Source organism: Periophthalmus magnuspinnatus, chromosome 5 (assembly GCF_009829125.3).
Source record: "Periophthalmus magnuspinnatus isolate fPerMag1 chromosome 5, fPerMag1.2.pri, whole genome shotgun sequence".
NCBI classification, from domain to species: Eukaryota; Metazoa; Chordata; class Actinopteri; order Gobiiformes; family Gobiidae; genus Periophthalmus; species Periophthalmus magnuspinnatus.
Genome location: NC_047130.1, coordinates 25,351,205 through 25,375,997, shown reverse-complemented (window position 1 = coordinate 25,375,997; position 24,793 = coordinate 25,351,205). Strand labels below are relative to the sequence as shown.

Genomic DNA, 24,793 nt, shown 5'->3' with positions numbered 1-24,793 from the left:
CACAGGGGCCTGAAACAGCACGTAGTCCATAATAAGACAATTTGTACATTTTTGTGTTTATATCAGAAGTCATTTCTGGCTGAATTATTTACAGTATTAGTATTTATTTATTTATTTTTTTAAATAAAATCAACAAAGCAGCAACTTTCATAGTATTAGTCAGTCAAATGAAAAGTCTGAAATATTGTTTACGTCTAATAAAAACAAGAGCAATGTCGAATGAGCTATTTTTTTTGTTTTTTGTTTATTTTTACTGCTGTTTCCAATGGACAATTTAGTGGCCACTATCACATCACCTGAAACACACATCTCTGACCATCTCTGAACCACTTTACCCCCAAATAATTCCAGGTAAAGGAACTCCTGGAACTTACCACCGAAAAGTAAAGTCCATTATTGGTATAGTTTGATGTGTGTGATAATATAATGGAGGTTTATGCATGGTCCAGATGCCAGTCATCTCGAAAGCCGCCCACCTTAACTCCATCATATTTATATCTTACTTGCAATCATCTGCGGCCTCAAAATATCGGTTTTATTGACTCTTAAGCAACCAATGCAAGCAGATATATGGACTCCAAACTAATCCTAAAGTCCATTTATTCTAAGGATCCTGTGCTCGATAGATAGTCCTATAATAGACGATATGGGTTAACATTTAAATAAGAAATATGCAAAGTGATGTGATTTCAATCTTCCACGCAATGCAATGATTCAAAATGTATGAGAAAGGCTATATGGGATTTAGAAAGAAAACTGTGCTGCCAAGGTTAGAATAGAATATGTATATTTTGAAATACAGTGAAATCATTTTTTACTATGGGTTAGTTTTTTTTTTTTTTGGCAGAGGCAGGGATCCATGTGCTGGCGCTAAAGATGTTCATTTTTAGATTGAGAAAACACGAAAACATCGCTGTATGAGGGCTATTAGCTGCTTCTCAATCTGAGGGGGAAGTAATTAAAACAGCACTTAACGATATAAAGCTTTCACTCGCTGCTAATGAGCCTACTGAGCTAGCCCTTACCTTCATACCCAAACATTCTCCTCCTAGCTTGTGTTTAGCAAAATGCTGGGTTGACGGGGGTCAGCACATTTTAATGGTTACCTTCTTGCATCAACAGTTTATCACGACTCCATGATTCAATGTTATTAACTAAAGGTGTGTTTACTATAACCAAGGTGCACTGGTAAATCTCACCTTCAGCTCAAGTCAAAGTTCAGAGGTGCACCACAAGTGAACGGAAGTGTATTACCTCCAGCGCTAATAAAGTCAGAGAGGCTGGCTTCGATCGCACCTAAGCCCTATGTCCAATGCTTGCTTATTAGATTTTTTGCTACCATCTGTTTGCTAGTATTTTTTAAGCTTGAGTCTGTATGACAAGTCAGCAGACAAGGAGGGGGAAAGGAGGTGTCTTTGAGCCCTAGGTACCCCAATAGCAGCTAATTAGGCCACAAATCACAGGCTATCACATGACCACATTTCCCCGCAGATGAGTGTCGGACTAAACACAGCCAGCAGCCATTTTAAATCCAACCCTAATCCAGTGAGCGCTTCAGCCTCCTCAGAGCATCAGCAGAAAACCTCAGCTTTAGACTGGGATGTGGCCAGAATCACAGAGCTCACAGATACTGCAATATATATGAGAAACTGAAGATCTACAACAACCTCTGATAATGCAATGAAAAGGGCTGTACCGTATATCTGTACCGTATATCGCAACAGAAGGAGCATTTCAGTACATTCACAATTATCAAATCGCAAAGGCTGCAGCTATTTAAATAATAATAATAATGGCTTACACTCAAAGCGCTACACTATAGTCATTATTCATTCATTTCCACACTTGGTGATGGTAAGCTACTATTGTAGCCACAGCTGCCCTGGGGCAGACTGACGGAAGCGAGGCTGCCAATCTGCACCATCAGCCCCTCCGACCGAATTCCCGCACGCACCACTTTCATACTAGGCAATGTGGGTGAAGTGTCTTGCCTAAGGACTCAATCCTCCAACCTTTGGGTTGGGGGACCAACACTCTAACTACTGAGCCACTGTCACCCCGAAATAAATACAAAATATCATGCTCTTTTATAGAAAAATAGTATTAAACCCACAGAAACATGTTCTGGACCATGGATGACAGAGGCTTAACAGCTGAGCATTTGGCAGAAACTTACATCTAAACATAGAGAGGGCCCGAATAGGGCCCAGGAGAGATCGCTAAATTACTGAAACACATGGACCTCCTCAGGCATGTTTTGGATGAGGGAACAGTGTGTGGTAAAAAATTTGGCAAAACTACTGGAGATACTGTTGTCAGGTGATTGTGATGTCACACTCACTGAACAAGAGGGAGTTTTATGTATAAAAAGTATTTTTAGAGCAAATGTTAAAAAGGTGACTATTAGTGATATTAGTGACTATAATCATGAACACACTAGACACATTAATATAATGATTCTCCTGGCACTCCATGAGGCATTACATAACCTTTTGACGTCATCTGAAAACCAGCAATTATGTGCACTAGATGAAGCTGCTCATCAACACTTCATAGGTTGCCAAGACCATTACTGATGATAACACTATGACTGTTACAGCAACTATAAAGAGTATTCTGTGCTGTTGACTCATCACCAGTAAACATATGTAAACATATGTAAAATATGTTTACTCTTTAGTTGAATTTATTGTATGTGTTCTAATCGGTATTTAAATATGACAATCGTTTACAGTTCTTTGCATTTCAAAAACATGCAAATTGCCCAACAATAGCATCAGCAATAAATGAATGAAATCTTCCCTGGTGGTTTCACTGTTATGTCTAAATTTGGAACACACCGGAACAAATTTAGGGGCAACTATGGTCCCACACAACAGATAATGAAATAGAAAAATGTTGAACAAACTAATAATACAAAACATCTCTTGACCCAACTTAACTAAAAGAATTGATGGGTCTCGGTGGCCAAAAATAGTGGGTTTTTAAAACAACCATATTATTTGCAGAGAGCAGGCGCTCGGATAATGTAGAAGCAGCCTCGGAATAGTTCCCTATAGGCTCATATATACAGTATCAAGGCCTCTGGGTTTCCAGCGAGGCCGGCTGACCCCAGAACAGTTCACCGTGGAGGGTTCGGAGTTCACGGTTGGTTATAAATCGAAGAGTCCGGCAGCAGCAGAGCCTGGATTGAGCCATGCATACAGAAAAGGTCTTTATTGCTGCAAAAATGTCATTGCAAGTCCCCACTCACCAAGTTAGAAACTAACTACTTTTATTTACAGTGAGATCAATTCAGAAAAAAATGCTAATAATTTAAACAAAAACATTTAAGTACAAGTGTGGGCAATTCATCAAATTTGTATTGAGATAAAGATTCAGTCATGTCTATTGGTCAAGTATGTGGAGCAGAGCTGAGACAATGGAAGAAGAAACTGGGCTACTTTTGTTATGAATGCCACTAATTAAAGCTGTCCTTGTGTATGTCTATGAAATCAATACTTAAAGCCATTTATTTACATTTTGTAAAGAATAAATTAAAAATAAGATTGATCAACATAAGAAAAACATGACTTCCTTTTTCCATATAGTCAGTACTAGTTTAAAGCTTTTACACAACTTCTATTTCAAATTTGGACAAAAAAAAAAAAACATACCTGGTGAGAGATTGTTCCCATTACATAACCAATTTTATTTATTCAGATATTTTTTTACTTGAAATAGAGTATGTATCAAACACAGTTAAAATGTGTGTTTTCCTAAAAGCCGTGTTGGTATATTGAGCACATAAAGATAAGTAACAAACTGTCTTGTTGGCTAATATTGTGTTTGCTGATCCCTGAAACGCTGGATTGAAAGACACGGAAAGATCTTTATTTATATTTGAAAATACTTTGCGCGAACAGCACTCCAAACCTGGGGATTATTATACCGGCTTTGAAGAGTGAAGCGGTAAGTGATTGTGTGAATGTTTGGGCAGTGCACAAAAGCTCTCGAGTCTCACACGGCGGTGAATGCATTGACTAACTCAATACTTTCATGAAGCACGTGCATTATTTATGAGGCCTCGCAGGTATATGAGCTCCCCTTAAATGAGTCATGAGAGTGTACAAGACAAAAGATGACAGGCCTGAGTGATCTTCCCTCTGCTGTAGCCTGGAGAATCAAAGTGTCACCATACATCAACATTTTACCGTTTGACACTGAATAAATATTAGGGCACACAAGTTCAATATTAATGCTCTTATGCTTAAAATAAATCTGAGATATGTAGGATTTATTGTTGGTGTTTGGGATCAATTTTACTATAACTATCCACAAATTAGAAGAGAAATACCAATATCATAGCTCGTTTCAGAGATACAGACTTCATAACGGTCATGAATGAACTGCATTTTTGAAACACTTGATGAAAATGAATTGACTGGCATCTCTCTCTATATTTTTTATACAGATGGATATCAGTCTGGTCCCCACGCCCTCCGTTACATCTCGAGCCTGTACAAACATGGTTGTGCAATCAGATTCTTGATTTTCTTTCTATCTTTTTTTTCCCTCATATATTTGTTTTAATATGGTCAGACCGTGCATGTCCCTGATTGGCTAATCCACCTGTCAATCAGGCCCATCTGAAAACAGGGTAATTCACTGGTGACCAAACTCACAGCTTCATAAAGTATTGAATAAGTGTATAATCTGGATCTCAGGCAAGAACATTTATGAAATGACTTCATGCCCAATGGTATCAATTCTCAGTCAAAATTTAAGAGAGACAAAAAAGTAAATGAATTGGACAATGTGTTGTACTACACGCTGTTTATTAATAATAGGAACAAGTAATTCCCAGTGGTGGCTGAGTGGCTAGCACTTACGCTTCAGAGCTAGAAGGTTCCGGGGTCCATCCCTGGGTTGCCCATGTCTTTCTGTGCAGAGTTTGCATGTTCTCCACGTGTCTGGATGGGTTTCCTCCGGGCACCCTGGTTTTCCCCATTAACCCAAAAAACATGCACAATAGGTCGAATCCTACACCTAAGGTAGTGCTAACCAAGACTAGCAATAACATCATGGACATGTGTCCCCAAGTGCTGCACTGTAGTGCTCACTGCTGCTGAGGAGATGCAGAGGATAAATTTACAGGGACAATAAAGTGCACCTTAAATGTGATATATATTGGTTAATGAGAACTATACATTTCTCTATGTGAATTTGATGAGAAAGCAAGAAGAATGGACAGTTATTGAAAGACTATAAAATGCCAGTGTTGATCAAGTTACTGCCAGCAAAAAATGGGTTCTTTAGCCTTGCACTGCAGACAGGTTATTCAGGACAACAGAAAAAGCCCACAGCTACAGTATATGCTAGTTCCAGCACACTCCTTTCCTCCGGCCATTACTCTTCTGCGTGGTGGCGTTCTTGCAAGCTAAGCAGGGACAACAATGGGCACATGTTTACACAGCAAGTGTCCTTATAATTTAGAATCCAGACAGAAATCAATAGTTAGTGCTGTAATTCTGTAAAATAGAGATGGTGGCGCTAAAAAAACGATGTAACAAGCCAGGAAATGTCAGTGATCTAGTAATGCACTGGGAAAGCCTGTCTATAATTTCTGTACAGAGGCTACTTACAGCCACGGACGCATTTTTACACCAACATTACTCACGTTGTCTAAGCCCGCTCATCACTCAAACATTGTTGTATAATGTACGCAAAGTATCCAGCCTTTTCAACATTGGGCCCATTAGGCAACCATTAAGGCTTTACCCCCCTACAGTTAACTCCTCACCTCTGGCGGCTGTGTACTCATTACAAAGTAAGTCATCATGATTGTGAATTTAAAAATTTGCTGAGCTGCTAGCTTTGCTCACTCCGGCTCATCAGCATAACTACATTAGGAGGATCCTGTGGGTTGGCAATCACACACTTCCTGGATATTGCAGTCCCAGCAGGCTAAACATGTCCACATCTATTAGTACCTAGCTACCAGCAGACCCAATATCCGGCAACATACTATACAGACGTATGGAATTAACATAATAACTTGTAAAATACAATCTGTTCATCATGGTGAAAAATCTGCTATAATACAGACTGACACAATAATCTAACAGTAAAAAGTTTCAGGCACCATATGGCAGAGGAAAAAAAAAAAAAAACACAACTTGATAGCATCACCAGTCAAGACTATGCACTTTTCCATTCTATGCATACATCAGGGGCCTTATCTCGAATTCCAACAGGCATAATTGACAAGTTGATTAACCATTTAGAGAAATAGTCAGTCACTATATTAAAAAATTATAACATAGAGAAGTTATAAATGTACTACAAATAAATGGTTCTGATTAGTTCACTGTCAAACTTATAGGAAACATCATTTGCTATGTGCCAGGTCCCAGATGTTACAGCATATGAACAAGAGCAGGCAAACTCATGTTTCAACTGAATATTTAGCTTAAGTTGCAATAAGGTGACCTGGGATATATATTTTGTGATATGGTAGGAAAATGTCTATTGCCCAAATATTTGAGATCAAATAATTATCAAAATAAAGTGAATTATGCAGACCCACCTTCAACTAAAAGGAGAAAGTACTTATTACCTTTATAAAATACAATTCAAGAATCAGTATTACAATCTGTAAACTCATGAAATAGGGTTGTGAAAAAATTCAACAGACATCAGGCTGGATAGTTAGCCTGAGCCAATTTCAGGATAAATTGCAGTGTTTTTTTTCCCCTTTTTTGCCAGAGCTATTCCTTGGACATACTAATGTGACAATAACAAACAATGGACTCAAACCGATAGTCTCTCATACAGTATTAGCTGAGGACACTGGGATCCCTAATTTATTTTGGCCCTTAATATATTTACCTCGTTTAGAGAAAGGAAACAGATTGTCAGAGGCAGTGGGACGCAAGATGATTTGGAGCTCAATTTTGCTAAATTGGTTGCTGCCAGCGCGATACATCATGGAGAATTAAGATGCCTCTCCCCCAACACAAAACTTCAGCTGCCATATTGGCACATCTGTCAAGGGCCCGCCCCTGACAGAGACAAATGGACCAATTCTGGCACACGAGAAGCCCATCCGAACGGCTAGCAATAACCGCAATGAATAATGAGTCCGCTCCGGCTCCAGGAAAATTCATTTTTAATAATTAGTGTTCAAGCACCTATCATTTTTGTGCAGAGATGGGCGAGCAGGTACGTCTACAGGTTGTGGCACACATCGACAGGAGAGATACAGATGATGTGGTGTTAAGCTTTTCTCATCACTGTGGAAATAGTGACAAGGAACAATCAGGTCAGACAGATGGATCTGAGCAAAAATGAAATTAATCACAGGGAGAAGTCAGCACAGAATTAGAGAAAGATACAGGCAAATACAGGGTCATGTGCTTTGGTCAGATCACATAGGGTTAAAATATGCACAAATCAATAGTCTTCTCCATTTCATGGATTCCATTATAGAGGCAAGGTCATAAATCGTGTTACTGAAAAAGTGAAGTAGTAATTAAATAAAACACATTATTACAGTAGAATTGTAAAATATCATTATAACCAGTGGTCTTTATTCATTATTTGTGCAAGGGCTCCCGAGACACACACACACACACACACACACAGCAGCAGCAGTTATTGTGACTATGACAATGCATTTCTATTACTAGTATTAGGCCTATGGATATTTGAAGTTGCTAATGGAATAAATGAAAAGACTTGGATGACACTACCTTACAGCAGAATAGGGTCAATATGTCTAGTGTAATTGATATATAATATGATTAAACCTATATTTTGTGTATGATTAAAAAAAAAACAAAAAACAACAACAACAAAAAACATGGAAGTCTCAAAAGGATTCTTCTTTCTTTCCAAAAGGGAGAAAAAAAGCTCACATGAAAGAGTCAGTTCTTTGAGAGTGGTGGGATTACAGGTGAAGACTGGGGGGGAGGGTCCAGTGTTACAGAGGAAAGGCTTTAATGAAAGTGAGTGTAACGTAGGACCATTAAGACTGATGCCTGCCACTGACAGCAGAGGAGCCCGTTTGGCTTCTTCAGTAATTAACACCATGTGATATTTACGCTTGGCTGGTGATGCAAGTTATCATCCAAAGACAAGAAGGGAGCGCTTAAGACTGAACATGTGAAATATAGTCGGTAACTGGAAAACTTCCTCCTGAACAGAATTGTCACTGAATTGTGCCTACTTTGACAAGATTTGGCAAATGTTTTGGCATAATTTAAGATTCTGAACATAACTAAGATATGCAAACACACTTATTAGCTTGCCTGAAACAGAAGTCAATTTGCGATGTATTGGATTAGGTTAATGAAAGCCTAGCCATGTCTCTAGTGCTCTTGTCAAACTGAAGCCGATAATCCTTGTAGGAAATAATGGTGCGGACTGACGTCGCCCAGAGTCTCCCAGAGGTGCAGGTCCCTGGCTCCCGTCGCAGAGCTCCTCATACTTTACTCTCCCCGCGTACGACCGTATATTCAGGGAGTTTTACTTTAAAGTCAAGTGCTTCTCGTGTGCAGAGGTCTAGCGGGACCAATCCTCCCCTCGATTCATTACCTCCAGGAGTCAGCTCCTTCTGTCGGGCGCCATGACAACATGGCACCATTCTCCCGCAGCCTTTAGGGGGTGTCAAACCACCAGAGACAAAGTGCACTGCCTTCACAAGCATCCAGCCAATTTCCACTTGTATGAATCATGCGCTTTAACATGTCAAATCCCACTAACTATTTTAAGAGACACATTGGAAGACAACCCCAAACTCTCATCCAGGGTCCATGTCTTTAAATAACTCTAGGTCTAAATCTAACAACTACCTCGGCTACATTTCATTCGCTTGACATTTGTAGCTCATTTGGCTCATTCCAATTCAACATTTTTAGTCTCACTTCTGTCACAAAAATAGGTTTTACAGGAATCCAAATAAACATAAAAAAAACAATCAATCAGTTTGTGGTGAGTTGCTTTTGTCTTGCATCCTCCAAAGCACCAATTAAGTTAGACCAACATGGCAATTGATTGAAAATGACACTTGGTTCACTTCATTATGCAGGACATGAGTGGAAAGATTGCTAATGATGACGGCAAAGAGGGAATATGATATGTAATTCACGCGTCGCACACAATCGCAGCCCCTCTCTCGTCTGCTTCAGCGGCTTGTCAGAGAGGGGCTTCATCCAGATCTTCTTGACAAGCTGTGCATCTATTTAAAGCATTTATGAAAATGTAACTAAACAAGTCAGCTCTTTCACGGTTACATTTTACTTTTTCCAAGGTATCTCATTTTTGCCATCATGATACTACATAAAACAGATCAGTAAGCGCAGCCAAAGCATTATTCTTTCATTAAGTTGCTACTCCTCAGGGTGGATAGATACATCTTTATACATAGTGCAGTGATTTTCTTGTCCCCCCCTCATCATTCTACTGTTCAGTGGGATCATGGGTAATGTAATTGAAATTCCAACTGTTGGGCTCTAATTAAACTTGAATAATAAATCAACAATCAAAAACGAATATAGGGGCCACAGCATAAAGCACGGCAGTATGGAAAGAACGTGCAAATCTATGGAGATATAAAAAGGAGAAAAATGATGCATAGCTCTGCTCCTCTGGGAGTCGTATGGTGAGCGTGATATCATCCCTCTTATGAAAAATGTCTCTTTGCACACACACATGGCCGGGCGCCTTAAATAACTTTTAATCAAATTTCAGGCGCAGCTTTCAACATGGAGAGTTATATCCAAAGCACACAGAAAGGCGACATGTCCGGATTGATAAGAGAACCCCCATTTTAACATCCGATCAAGATTAAAATGCATATCAAATAGCGGAAGCATTTGTGATAAGACACAGGTGCCAGAGTGGTTAGCCTATGTGTCGTACCAAGGGTAACATCCACAGGAGGTGGTGGTGGGGGGCAATGTTCCCTCTAATTTTTCACGAATCTGAGCAAACACACAAACTCCCTGAGCGTCCCATGGACCAGTGTGAGCGACATCAGACGTGTGCACTGTGGTCATGCTGCATCACATCCATCCAAATTAAATGGTTTATTAAAATAATCAAATTACCGCATTTACATTTCTGTTATAAGACTTTTAATTAAGTGCTTTAGCCACTTATACAGTGAAAATGACAAAAATCTTGCTCATGACCTGTGTAGTATGTTAATGCTATTGGAAGTATAAATATTTAATTTTAACTATGGCAAAACATGAGCTTCCAACCAAACCAAGACAACTGTAAACTCCAATGTTGAAAACACATTTAACATGTATATGATAAAGCTCTGACTTGTATTATGAGTATAAACCATTGTGTGAAGCTTTTGCTGTGACTGAGTGAGATTGTCCTACTGTGTCTGGGAGACAGTCCGGTAACTCTTTTTCAGTATATGACACGATCATTTGATTTTTACAACTCATAAACTAGTGACAGTCAATGACCAACTCACACTGAGAGGAATCTGTATCTGCACACCCAGCTGCTCTATTACTGTACATTTACATATCATATCAAAACACAATATATAATGTGTATTTGTATATAAAATATATTCAAAACAAGTGGTATGGGTCAAAATAAATATATATTTACAAACCACACACTGCTAACAGTGAACAAACACACACTGGAAACTAAGATCACACTGGACATGATTGTACAGTGTGTCCTTCTGTGACAGAGGCTCAGTGGTTAGAGGAGGATCGAGTCCCGCTCGGACCAACTTCCGTCATTGTGTCCTTAGGCAAGACACTTTGGCATTAGCTAACGCTAATGATTACGCATGATATATTTGACCCACAATTAAGTCAATAACAGAATAAACCACACTTACCGACCAGGAACAGCATCCAGTCCATCAGCACATAAGGTCCTCTGCTCCTGAGTCCATCATGATCTTCACTCGGTTCCACGAACCGCTCCGGGTCCAAGATGCCTCTAGTTTAACTTGTACAAACATCCACAGTGTCCTCGGTCGCGTACTTCCTTTGTTTTGTCCGTTTCGTCATGTTTAAACCGCAAAACTGCTACAAAACAGTGCGCCAGAGCGCGGGCCGTCGGAACGTTAAGGGGATAAACACTTAGCATCATTAGCATCATTAGCATCATTAGCATCATTAGCATCATTAGCATCATGAGCGAGTTTTCACTCCACATCGGCTAAAACTCTGGTAGCGGCGCATGAGGAGCCTGTCAATGACGTGGATAAACTGCGCAGATACGTCTGTGAATCACATAATTGTCTGGAGCAGCTCGTCCCCGGTCACACTCACTGACTCACATTGAAAAATAGCGCAGAATGATTCGATTTTTTTGTGCGCAGCGCAGATTTTCTGTGCGCGGAGACCGCGTCAGAAGTGCGCAATTGCGCACGCGCGCAGTTTAGAGGGAACAGTGGTGGGGGGGGGGGGGACCAATACCCCTGGTATTGGTCCCCATCAAAACTACTTGAATCTTAAACTGTGTAAAAGTGAGGTGTGAAAAATGTTGTTACCCTTAAGATGATATTTCTGCAAAAATTAACTTAGGAGTCGATCTAAATCATAGTTTAGACTGGGTTTGAAGGCGTCTGTATTACTCTGAGATAACAGTCCAATATACACTGTCTGACCAAAAAAAAAAAAAAGGTTGCATACTCCAATGTCACAAGATTTATTTCCATCCAGTGCTGCATTAATTTTTCACCTGTTACATTGATTCTGGTGGAGTCTGACGCTGCAGCTTCTCCAGCTCATCCCAAAGATTCTCAATGGGGTTAAGGTCTGGACTCTGTGGTGGACGATCCATGTGTGAAAATGACGTCTCATGCTCCTGAACCACTCAACACAATTTGAGCCTGATGAATCCTGGCATTGTCATCTTGGCATATGCCCGTGTCATCAGGGAAGAAAAAATTTGTTGATGGAATAACCTGGTCATTCAGATTATTCAGGTGTCAGCTGACCTCATTCTGCTGAACCTAGACCTGACCAACTGCAGGAGGCTCGTACCAATTTGCTTAGTAAAATCCAGGTGGTGACTTATTTTTTGGCCGGGCAGTGTAGTTTCAGGTCGTTTTTTCACCTTTGTGGCATTTCAGGAGGTTGCGTGCCAATAAAAGTATTTTAAAAGGACATATTATGCAAAATTGATTTTTTCAGAGCTTTTAACCTTCATTTTTCCTTCTCATTTCTTTACAAAAGCTTGAATTTAGATCTTTGCATGTTTGAGTAATCTTCTTTCTCCTGCATTCAAGACACCATTTACTTTGCAAAGCCCCGTCAAGCCCCCATATGTGCCCACTCGTCTGTAATTCGTTCTCAGTTGTTTTCTGTTTTGTTTATTTTTTAACCTGTCATATATGTAGGATTCATGAGCTTTGGAATAAATGAAGAAAGGGTCCAGCAGTTTTTAACCAGAAGTTTGCATACTGCATGCCATTTTAGATTAACATTACAATTTATAACTAGGAGACAAAAGCATAATACGTCTTAATGAAGTATTTACCTCTGAATTAACCATATTACGTGTCCGGGCATTATATAGAGAACATTGTAAGACCAGTATTTTCCCACAAGGATCCTTTAAACTATGCTTTTGTGCCTTTCACATTACCAATTTCAATATTCACAGTCACCCACAAAAAGGATTAAGCAGACGATGAATACATGAATAAAAACAGCCAAGTTTCATGAATGACAGGTGAGGCCCTGCTTTGCATTATCTGCTGGATGCTGCATGTCGACCCCCTACCGATTTTATGTAAAAGGCACTCGTGCACAGTAAAACCTTAATATCCATTTAGCTGCTGAGGCACGCTTGTCTGTCTCCCAGTCACAGTCCCGGTCGCTAATTACCTTCTGAATCTATAGACATTTCTGTGCTCCCTCAATGCATCTCTTCTCCTCACAACAATCCGCCAGCTGCTTTGACTGGCGGCGGTCGGTGCCCTTTTGCAGTCCTAAAACCATTTCAGAATCAAATCAAATCTTCCCCTGCTCTGCGCCCCCACATCAAACTTCAGCAAAAATAAATCTCAAGATTCTATCACTTTTTACACAAGTGTGGGCTTCTATAAAAACTTCTACCGCACACGCTTCCACGTCTTATTTCATCTGAACCATTACAACTTAATGCCAAAACCTAATCCCTAATACTGGCGCTGAACCTGAAGAAACTACTGATTCTGACAGCGCAGTGGATCAGTACGCGTCAGGTCAAAATCGAGAAGAAACACCTTTGCAAAGTGTGTGTAGTAGTGTTCAATAAGATATGCAATCAAAAACCATAATCAAAGGTGGGAGAGAGATATCAACAAATGTGTATTCTCTTTTAACATATCAAACTAATTATTCTGCACATCCAGCTAGAATAAATGTATTTATTTTTAGGGCACATTATAAGGAGTAATAACATTTGGGAGAAGACCAAAAAATGAACGGCTAAACTACGGTAATACTCGAATCCCATGTGTTTCAGAACATGTTGGTAGAGGTGTGAATAACAGGTTTTATACAGAATAAGACAGGATATAATACATTTTTGTTAGAGAGGCAATTTAGTTACAGCAGACTTTTGCGTTTAGCTCATTTCAACCATTGTTTCAAAATGCGTTTTCAGTTTGATAGTGATAAATCTTGCAGCTCTCATTTAACCTACTGCTACTGGTCATTTGGGTCAGACCGCACAGTCCAGCCTCTCACAAGCCTCGTCACTTCATATCAAAAACTGTCCCTTTCCTCGACCACTTGACACCAACCGCAAACACAAACCTCAAGCGCCACAGATCTGATGATGTTTCGTCCATGTTTCGCCGATGCGCTTGTCAATTTCGCCTAAATGTTTTTTTTTCTTGCCCCCTTTTCAAACCGAGATAACAAAGAGTAACAAACGAGAAGAAAGAAAATCTGTTATTGGCTGTACCTGTGTGCGTTCTGACTGTATTAGAAGCTGAAAAATTACTTCTAGGTGAGAACGCTTTGAATTGACTTTTAGCACAGAAATCAAACATTCGAGCCCTTGTTGATTTACAGCATTGATTGAGGGGCGGCTTGCAATTTCAAAATCTGGACAATTACAGGCCTTGAGAAAATGGGAGCAAATTCCATATTCGACTAAACACGCACCTTGGAGACAGTAGGAGACACAAGCAGAGTAGTGAATAGTGACTACAGCCCGGCGTTCCAACAGAATCTGGCATGAAGAAAGGCTCGGCGATATCGACAAAAACGAATAGATATTTATATTTTCATCTACTATTGTAATGCAACAAAAATGCATTAAAAACACGCTGATAAATGTCTCGGTTGAGGGTCAAGTTATGCGCAAAGTGTAAAAAGGACTGCAAGTGTAGAAAGAAAATCAGATTGTGCGCTCTGTTATGTTATTTGTTTTGACAGTTATCAGATTCAGCCATTTGCATATTCCCAAAACAGCCATTTTGATTTTAGATACATCCTCCATCTCTACATAAAAACAAAACCAGCTTAACAATTTTACATTTTTGCACAATTTCCATCTAGCGCTACAAATGGTACACCCAATCCATTCTCTGACGCACCTGAAGGGCAAAGGGGGGGGAGCTGGTTATTTGCTTGGTGCAGTTTCCGGACCTCTAACCTGTAAATATCATTTTGTGCCCCTCCCCTCCCCAGCGCTCCCAGTGAGGTGCCCTGGCTCAGAGCACATAACCCCTATTTCCCAGTGGAGCACGCGGTGGCCACTGGTGCACTCCTCTGAGGGCTGAATGTAAAGCAGCAGCACCAGAAATAACATTTGAGCTGTCACCACGCTGCCTGCAGAAACACACACTTGTCAAATAATGGAGAAATGACCATATTTATATTATCGCTAATGGCAACATAGAGAGGGAGGGGCACACTAATACAAGGCTGTGACAGAAATAATGGTATATCACATTTGGGACATAATGCCACAGTGACGCCTATTTTGATGTTTATTATGATTAGTATTTTGTAGGATAAACATTATGGAGGTGAATTAGATGGAATAAAGACAGATGATTGTGTGTTATTGTTATAGTTTTAGGGCAAGGTGATGTAGAAGGATCCCGCAATAAACAACATATGGGGTAAATACTTGTACATTTTGTTTCTGAATCATGAAAACAGAAATGATCAGAACACGTCTTTTTATAATGGGATTTTGAGCCTGATTTGTGACATGGCCATGGATTAATTACCGACGAGTAAGGTGTGATAAACAAACCACACAACTGAAATGGTAATTCCTCTTTACATATCCGTTTATCTCAGCCAACACTGATACATGAACAGCATATTTTTATGTTTGATAAAATTGCCTTTCCTCCCCCATTTCAGCTATAACCAACTTTCAAGTGCCTGGGAAGTGCTGGCTTGCCCGTTCGTGATGCCAGAATTTCTCAACCAAATTTTGACATCAATTTGTCACTTTTTGGGGAAAAACACTTCACACTCAAAGTTTACAGCTCAATTACACATAGGCAAAACTCAGGGAACTGGGAGCGTATTTACAAGCATAAAAGTGCACATAATGAATCATCCATTAGAGCTTGCATCTGCACGTTAACTTTGGTCTGCCAGCACTATCCATCTGTCCAATTTGTCGAGGTGCACGATGGCGGTGGAGGAATTACAGGAGGAGCCAAGCCCGGAGCACTTAGTTGGCATAAAAAGCATGTATATTATCAATAATGGAAGAGGCAATTTAAACAACAACTCTGGCTATGTTTTCACAGGCACGTCTGCTCCACTGCTAATACCTTATGTTAATCCAAATGCAGAACTATGCAGAAGAGAGGCATTTAGGCTGGTTTATAGAGCAAAAGCCGCATGTTGACACTGTTATTGGATCTTTATTTGTTTCTGGAGGTGGGATGTGTAGGAGGGATTTATTTGCCTCCTGGTGTTTATGATACTTACTGTGAACAACTGTTTGTTTTGTTTAAGTGACACTTTATGTTTACACAGGGATAAAGGCCGTCCACAAATGTCACTAAATTGGCACTTACTGTCCACACTGTACTCGGGGGACGTAAACATTCAGTTAAAATCAGGCCCTGGACAACAAATATGGTTTACTGCACTGCAACAACATGATTTCAAGTGATAAGAGCGTCATATGCAAAAACATGGGATGAACAAACTAATTTATAAGCCAGACTTCAGTTTCCTGTTTACATAGACACCATCTTGAGGACTTCTGACCATTTAAAAGATACAATATTTAGTTTTAAATTGAAAAAATGTCACGTCCCTTCAATCTGATTTAGTAACTAGTTGCTTGAAGAGAGAAAACTATCCAGTAAAATCCCATGTGCTCAAAGTTTTATTAATTAGATCTGCATGATTTTGGAAATGTGTTATGTGTGATAACCGTTGAATATTGAGTATGACTTGTGATATCAAAATGTCAAAATTGGCAGCCTTTCTAGCACTGGAAATGCAAAGCTTGGTACTTCCACCACTTACACAGGAAGGTGCCAATTTGTTTGAATTACTGGCTAATTGGGTAGTTCTTTTGATGTGCAAATGTGAATAATGGGCACATAGAAAACCACAACATTGCAACACAAGCAACTCTTTAGCGTATGGGTATTCTGTGGACTGACAAATTAGTGCAAATTAATCTACATCTAAAGAGAGAAGACATTTATCAGAACTGTACACACAACTGTATTTTGCTTTGTTCACGCAGACACTCACCTGAATATGACCAGTAGGGGTCGCTAGTTGATCTCCTCTGCCTCCAGACGTGTTCATGATCTTCGTCAGCTGCACTGCTCGGTTGGCCTCCTGATGCAACTGTGGACAGCAGAGAGACACAGTTACAAGCGGCTCCGACGGGAGGAGAGCTGTTAGCAGTAAAAAATTCAAATCCCCAAATCTGTAAAACTGGCTGGCAGCATGTTGTTAAAATAGTTCATCTGCAAACCAATAAAAGCGACACTTATTCAACTAAACATTAATTTTGTGACTGGGCGCTCCCAAATGGCACTTGTGGCACTAGCTCTCAGCGGTGCCTTTAAGCCCTATAATTCACCAAGATTAACTTTTGTCCTTTGCAGCACCTCACCTATTTGTCACACAGTTTGCCTATCCTTCGGTGGTGGAACTGGCTGCTGCTGTTTAGAGTCTAGAGGCCATAGCTCTGGAGTAGACTTGTTATCTGACACATATGATGGAAGAAATGGGCGGTAATGATAGCGCCTACAGGGATCAGCTCAAAACTGAGAGAAAGTCTTTGTGCTGGCTTCTCCTCTCACTACGGTTACCATCAGTCAAGTATTTTGCAGAAGCAGCAGCTGGTCAGTAGCAAAAAACAAATGTACATGGACTGACTGGCAAGTATCTTTGTGAACAAGCCAGAAATAATAAGAAAAATACACAGAAAAATATAAAAATCTTGTCTGTCATAAGCTTGTGGGTGCAATTTGGATAGAATGGCTGTGTTGGCAAAGTAAAGCAATATGAAAAACTGGGATTTGGACAAACAGTGGACATGGCCATGTGGCTAAAAGAAAATATTTGTACCATTTTAACTAGGCCAGTCGTAGTCCCAGACCTAAATTATTTCTTTATCAGTTATTGTGGCCGTGTTGAAGAGGTCCATTACCATTATATATATTCATAAGAACTAACTAAAATATATATATACATGGATTATTTTTACTATTATTTTTCATTGGTTGTGACTTGGATGACACTTTTTTAATGTTGGCTGAATACCTCTCCAATTATCCAATATTTTTAAGCAGTAAATAAATTATATAAATAACTTTTCAGATAATTATCTGGCTTTAAAAGAGAAACTAATTTGAATATTATTAAACTATAGAGCATGAATATTCTGAAATGCAGCTAACCCTTTCTTCTTAGACTACGAATTGTTGGAGCCAATTCCACCAATTTTAGCAACTATAAGACTAATATAGGCACTGTGACACAAAGACACAACTCACACGCCAGGGATCACTCAAAGACGCCAAATTCCTTAACACATGGAGGTCTTCGGACAAACCAAATATAGATGACCCAAACACAACTTCCTGCTTTGACACCATTCAACCTAAATATGTTACTGTTTCATTATTTTAACACTGCATTCCATGTGCACCATTTTGTAGGCCAGAGAAGAAAAACATGCATTTTGCTAAGGCATTTATTTCCATTTATAAGACAAAGTGTACAAAAATGGTTTAGCATCAGCATACACCTCCACAGAACACAGCTTTAGCTAAAATTGCGCTTCTTAATGCAACTATTGCCCAGCGCACATCCCCCAAGCTTCTGCCGAGACAATGTGGTGCAGCCCCTGAGGCAAAGGCACGAGTCTTTTTACAGTGCAAATACAAAAAAGAATCTTTCAGGAGAAATGTGGTGAATGCTGGAGGTGCAGATTCGCCGCGAGCACAGTCCCCGGAGCACATGTAGGCAGACATTTATAATTCAAACCATTGATAAAGCACTGCATGTACCAGCCAGGGAAATCGTCAAGCTTCACTCAGGTCTACAAGAAGAGAACAGTCAAACCCAGTGAGCCATTCAAAACCCCAATATGTATCAGTTAATGCCGGCTTCCTGCTGCCAGAGACGACAAACAAATGAACAGGCCGATCGGGGGAGAGGCCAATCAGAAACCAAGTGTATTGCAGCCAAAACTCTTAAAGGAAATCCCTCCAACCTCCTGGAAACACATTTTTACTGTGGAAGTAAAAGTATCACCATTGCTATAAAAAATAAATAAAAGTTATTAAAAAGTAGTAGCAAAACTAGTTTAGAAATTGAGTGGTAAAATGTGCCAATAGTGGATTAAGTTTACCTACCAAACCTCTACTTTTGCAATGTTTTTCTGTTTTCCCACTACTCCATTTGGTGCAACACCTAGTAGTTGGTAGTTGGGTATTTCTACTACAATAATTTAACTAAATAACCAATAACATCACTTTTACTATTACAATATGTAGAGTTTAGAGATATCTCTTTGATCGCATGTAAAAATAGCATCGAGTTTATCGTCTAGATCTAAACCTGTTAAAAATGACCTCAAAAAGACACAGAAAGACCCTAACCTAATCTACCAAGGAGGATATAAAGTGATGTTTCTCCTTTCATGTTTAGAGCTAGATTTGAACCTCAACCCAGACATTAACAGGCAGATTTTAGCACATTCCTGATGTCTGAATATCATTATAGAGATGATTAAAAAAAATAAAAATAAAAAAAAGACATTTATTATAGTAACCATATGACAATTATACTAAGGGCACATGTGTTACAAGTTTGGCTTTTTTAGTAATAAAAAAAAGAAAAAGTGTGTCAAAGTTTATAAAACATAAATCATTCTTAACGTTTAATACATTTTAATGCACTAGATGTACTTCATGGTAACGTGCAAAGCAGGATTCAATCAGGTGTACAAGCTGAACAGTCAAAACGCTGTGTGCCAAACTTGCATCAGTTAATATTGGCTTCCTGTTGCCAGAACCAGCGACTACAAACAAATGAACAGAAGAAATGCAAACAGCAGTGACTGGATCATGTGCCAAACCTCCAAATAAAAACCCCCTCTCACCTCCTACAACACGCTTTTTGATTTGGGATTCTGTTTAGTTCACGCGGCCCTGAAATAACAACTGGGTATGGGCTCCTCTCGCAGCTGTCGGTACATTAGTGCGCTGTGGTTTCTGCAGCTTGGCACAGCACGGAACCACGCACCCAAAACGCTCTCAAAAAACTACTAAAACACTTCACGCCTCAATATCAATCAATTCTCTTTCTCCAGAGCGAGAAGTGCACAGCGGAGATGTATAGGAGGAGGTGGCAACGGCACATTTTTAGCACCCCGATGGAAATAATTTCTATATGTGCTTTGGTACGTGTTTGTGCAACAGAGAAAAGACGTCCTTAAATACTACAAACAGAGATGTATAAAGTTCACACGTTTAATATTAACATATTCTCACATAAAACACCTATTGCATTAGATGAAACACGGGTGCTAGAATTGAATACAAAAATGTTGTCCTCACATAAGTACATATGGTCACAGAAGAGCTGCACAATATGAAGTAACATTGTATTTATTATTATGGTGATATATTTTAGTATACTTATACAGTTAGTTTGGTTAAATTAAATGTACATGCACGATTAAAGCAAGCCCAAAACAATGATACATTATGAATTAGTAAGGAACATAGAGAGTAATATCTTGCCATACTGATTTTTGCTTTATCCATAAATGCATGTTTTAAGGATTTCTGTCTGAATAAACATGTTTTATTACTGTCACAATTAACACTCGTCAGTCATCAGTATCACAATGTTCATACTGTTAATCCAAAAAAACATTCATTTTGTCTTTTTACATTCTATTGGTTATGGATAATAATCTTATGTTTATACCTCGTGCGGCGCAGTAAGACGTTCTGAGAATTTTATATAACAACAATAAAACAATACATGCTGCTATTATGCAATAATATTCAATCAAAATAACATTACACAAAAAAATTGATCTTGGGATGGCCAAAATTTCAACTACAAAAACCTCAAACCATAAACACTGAAATGCTCCTGTTTGCTTATCCTTATATGCAATGAAATCCCCACACTGGCTCTGTAGACCCAGAATCACAGCAAAACAGAGGGAGCCAGTTTACATGCACACTGCTACACGCTCAACTTCGTGCTCAAAGTTTAAGGGCTATTTGTCTCGTCACCTTGCTGTTTTATGCAAAGCAAATTGTTCCAGCTTACTTTCTCACCAAGTCCCGGAGTTGTTTTTGTGGGCGAGGGAGAAAAGGAGAGCAACTAAGGCTGTAACTATTGTAGCAGGTAAGCCAATTGCCTGTATGACTCAAGCTAATTTAGCAAGACCAAGTCTCGCTTCAGCCTCACCAAACGCCTAAGTGAATCTACAAATTACTTTCAAGCAGATAATGTTGAAACAGGGACTTGAAAGTAAAAGAATGTTATCCACTCTTCAATTTTTAGTTCACATTATACAAGTTTGTATGCAACCCTTGCCTTAAAATTGTAAATTCAAAATGTATCTAACATGTATCAAAACTAAACGCCGTTCTGAATGCTATGCAAGCGCCTTCCTTGCTCCATGTACCATTTCTGTTTGATGTAAGTAGTTTGAAATGCCCCATACGCCACACACTGGTCTCTCAGGGGTAGATAAGCTCCTAGACATAAGGCATTCAAAGCCATCTGACAATTTGCCTCTCGGTTGGAACTGATTCTTGATTCCCAAATCTAAACATGTCTTCCCTCCTGATGACACCGTAACCATGACGACGGGCGCATGTCACACTCGTTTGCGAAGTCATAAGGCGTAGCGAGAAAAGGTTAAGTTCAGCTCCAGAGGGGGGGATCCTGGGAGTCTGGAGCCACCGTCTGCAGACAGAATGGTAGCACACAGACATTTAGTACAAGCACAGGCTGCTCTTACTGGTAGTTGCATCATTATGGCAGATTAATTAAACTAAGCACTACATCAGACCACATCAAGGCCCTGTGCACTTAAGGCAGAGACTAGCCCAAAATGCTCTCCATTACAAAGCAGAGAGGAGGGGGATTTGTAGAGCTAACTGCTGTGTACAGGTAGGTACTATAAGTTGTAACATAATACACAGTAGCACCTTGAACACTTGAGTGAAAAAAAAACATAGTTATAATTGATTAGAAAATACAAGACTTGATATTTAACGGCAGAAGTAACTGTCAGTAACCAGCATCAGGACAACTTCATATCATAATTATTGAGATCATGTCTGTGTGCAGCTACTTTCCCTATGCCTACGTTTATAGTCACTGAGCCACAGGTAGCACACAGAGAGAGCAGAGCCATGTTCGGAGGCAGGTCTGAAGCGGGAGGGTTGCACCATCTTTGATCAGAGTGCCAAGGAGACAGCACCATGTCAACAGTTTACACTCGTCATGTCAGCGTCCCTGTGGGCAGAGGATTAAAGCCACAGCGCTACAAAGATCCAGGCAACGAATGCAGCCAGAGTCAGCCCCATGGACTCCAGCTCTGACTGAAAATCACACACAATCATGGGGTTAACCAGGAATTTAAACCCATCCACTGGCAATACGTTTAAATATCCTCCTCCATCCTTTCATTTACATATTTATTAAAATAAATGCCCCATATAAGCCTAACAGAACAACCTCGTATGATGGGCATATACATATCCGTTTCCCTTTTCCATTGCTCTAAGGGCAGTTAAATCACCTTATTTAACCATTAAGGCGTGCTATTTGTTCCATAATATCACACTCAACAACAAGGCGAGGACCCAAGAGAGCCCTTGAACAGCAGAAGGCTTACAAGCGCCACAGGAGCAGTTAGCGCGCATTAGTCACCAGGGGGTGAGCTACAATATCAATCACAGGTCAGTACAGTCCACTACGCCAGTGGAGCAAGGCCAGAGAGGGGACGGACAGGGGAGGGCATCAGGGCTTAAATTACAAAATATGTGAAATTTGGAAAAAAATAAAAAATAAAAATCAGATCTACACTTACAATAAAGGAAGTCTAATTTTTGTATCTTCATTATAAGAGGTGATAGAGCAAAATGGAAGAAAACTGACACCCAACAAAAGCGGCTATTACTATGTGAAACCTCGACTGTATCCACTCACCAGGGCTGAAGGACTTTACTCCAAGTAGAAGAATTGGACAAGGAAGTTTTAGTCGACTAATTAAAATTTTGTCTACTATAAATATTCTACTAGGATTTTAAATTCAAAACAGCAAAGAGGAGCAGGCATGGGCTGAGTTAGCTGGAGTTTTGGGAGTGAATCTTATAATTTCATCTCCTTTTGTAAACATGGAGATGGGTTTCAATAGTTATTCTCAAGGATTTTTCTCAAAGATTTTTTTTCCCCACTATCAATAGCATTTTCAAATTAGTATTTAGTTTCAATACTAGTTTTAGTATAGATTAGAATCTGAGTAGTGACTTTTTTAAACAACCTGACTACCAATCACAGTGTTTCATGTGGAATCGCTCAGTGCAGTAGAATGATTGCATGATTTCTGAAGAACATATTTCAACTTTAGAGCAGACCTATTACACAAAATCGACTTTTTAGAGCTTTTAATCACGTTATAGTCCTTTCCTCTTCTCATTTGCCCTCTCGAAGTAGTATTTGGAGTGATTTGTGCATGTTTGAGCAATCTTTAATCACTTTCAAGACGCCATATTCCCAATCAACTCCCACTTCCACCGCCACGGCATACGCCCACTGCTCTGTACTTACTTCGTTCTCCAAATTTATTTTCTTAATTGGTGATACACGTAGGATTTGGCAGTGTCACAAAGTCATTTTGGTGCAAATGAAAAAAAATAAAAAGCCACTACTTGCTAGCGTGACGCGCAGTTATCTGAGGTGCTGACAATTCACGGCTCTTTGTTGTGATCACATTTACGGCGACGTCAGCTCCCACTGGGCACCGCAGATTTTTAACACGGATGTCAGCAGACTTTTTTCTTTTATTAAGTTGTTTTAGATGAAAATTGTGATCTAAAATGCGCAAATTATAGCAACGATCCATGGGTGTCATAGATATACAATATGTCGTCTTTAAGAATTACAATACAGCACAGCTTCTTTTAACTTTTAAAATAAATGCTCAACAACAATATGCAATAATTACATCAGATCTTCAAAACAATAAGCAAAGGACCTAAACCCCCTATGTCTACGCTGAACTGGGGGCTTTTGTGAGAAACAGTTTACAGTCAAACAAAAGATGGTGTGTGTGGCCCTCCTGGTGCTGGTGCATGTGGTTTCAGTTCATATGGGAGCCGCAGCCTCTTGATGTGGCTGATTTTCCCGGTACTCTCCACAGTCACACAAGGAGCTGATACAAGGAACACAGAGCAAAGCCTTAGGGCCAAAACAGCACAACATCTGAGCAAAACTGATCCAAAAGTACAAAAACAATGCAGGAGCTATGAGCGTATATCCAAACGCACACTATATGACGGATAAGAATAGTGCAGTTATCACCAGCCGTTACAGCAAAACTTTCATTTGTACACTTTTGGTTAAGGTGCGTCAGTTCTTAAAAATATAGGAGATTCATTTCTAATTGTTAATTATAAGCTTGCGTCTTTTTAATCGAGCGGTCTACAGCCAAACCTCAGTAAAAACAAGTGGTTTGGAGCAGAATTCAGACTTTGGAGGAAGAAATTTGAGGGTTTTTTCGTGTTAAATGGTAATGATTAAAATGTGTCATTACGTTCAGGAAATTTATGTGGATTGACAAGACAAATTTAATCAAAAATTGTGGCGATTAATATGGGGAAACATTTTTATAGATAAGAGTAATGTTTTAATCCACACTTTTGGTTACTCGTTTTATTTGATTTATTATTTGATATTATCTACCACAGAAAATGTCAAGGCAAATTCAAACTTCGATGACCAAATCTGCACGTGTGAAGTGTTTGAGAAGCGTCAGGACCTGTCTGCTCTTTGTTCATCATGTTAATTGACAGGAGACGCTGCAGCACATTTGACTGTACAGCTGATGGCTTTGTCGATGGCACGCAGAGGCTGAGTGCCAGAAATACAATGTGCCCGCCAGAGACGGAGACGGGAGTGACACAAACTCAGAACTTTTAAATAAGCCCAACTACTGTAAAACATACACGCACCCGGAGCCATTGTGTGGAGCGGACCCCCACCAGTCCTAAACAGTCATATTTGTGTTTCATTAAGGAACTGCAACGACTGAACCAGGAGAATAGGAGGAAGGGCGACAA

At 39.7% G+C, this 24,793-nt stretch overlaps 1 protein-coding gene across 1 annotated transcript in view; it reads right to left on the bottom strand.

The window, feature by feature from the left end:
• Positions 1-24,793, bottom strand: part of ca16b (carbonic anhydrase XVI b) — a 125,023-nt gene that overhangs the window by 82,185 nt on the left and 18,045 nt on the right. Inside the window, exon 2 of the mRNA XM_033965958.2 lies at positions 16,710-16,808. Coding sequence (XP_033821849.1) covers positions 16,710-16,808 — 99 coding nt within the window. The remainder of the gene's footprint in view (positions 1-16,709; positions 16,809-24,793) is intronic.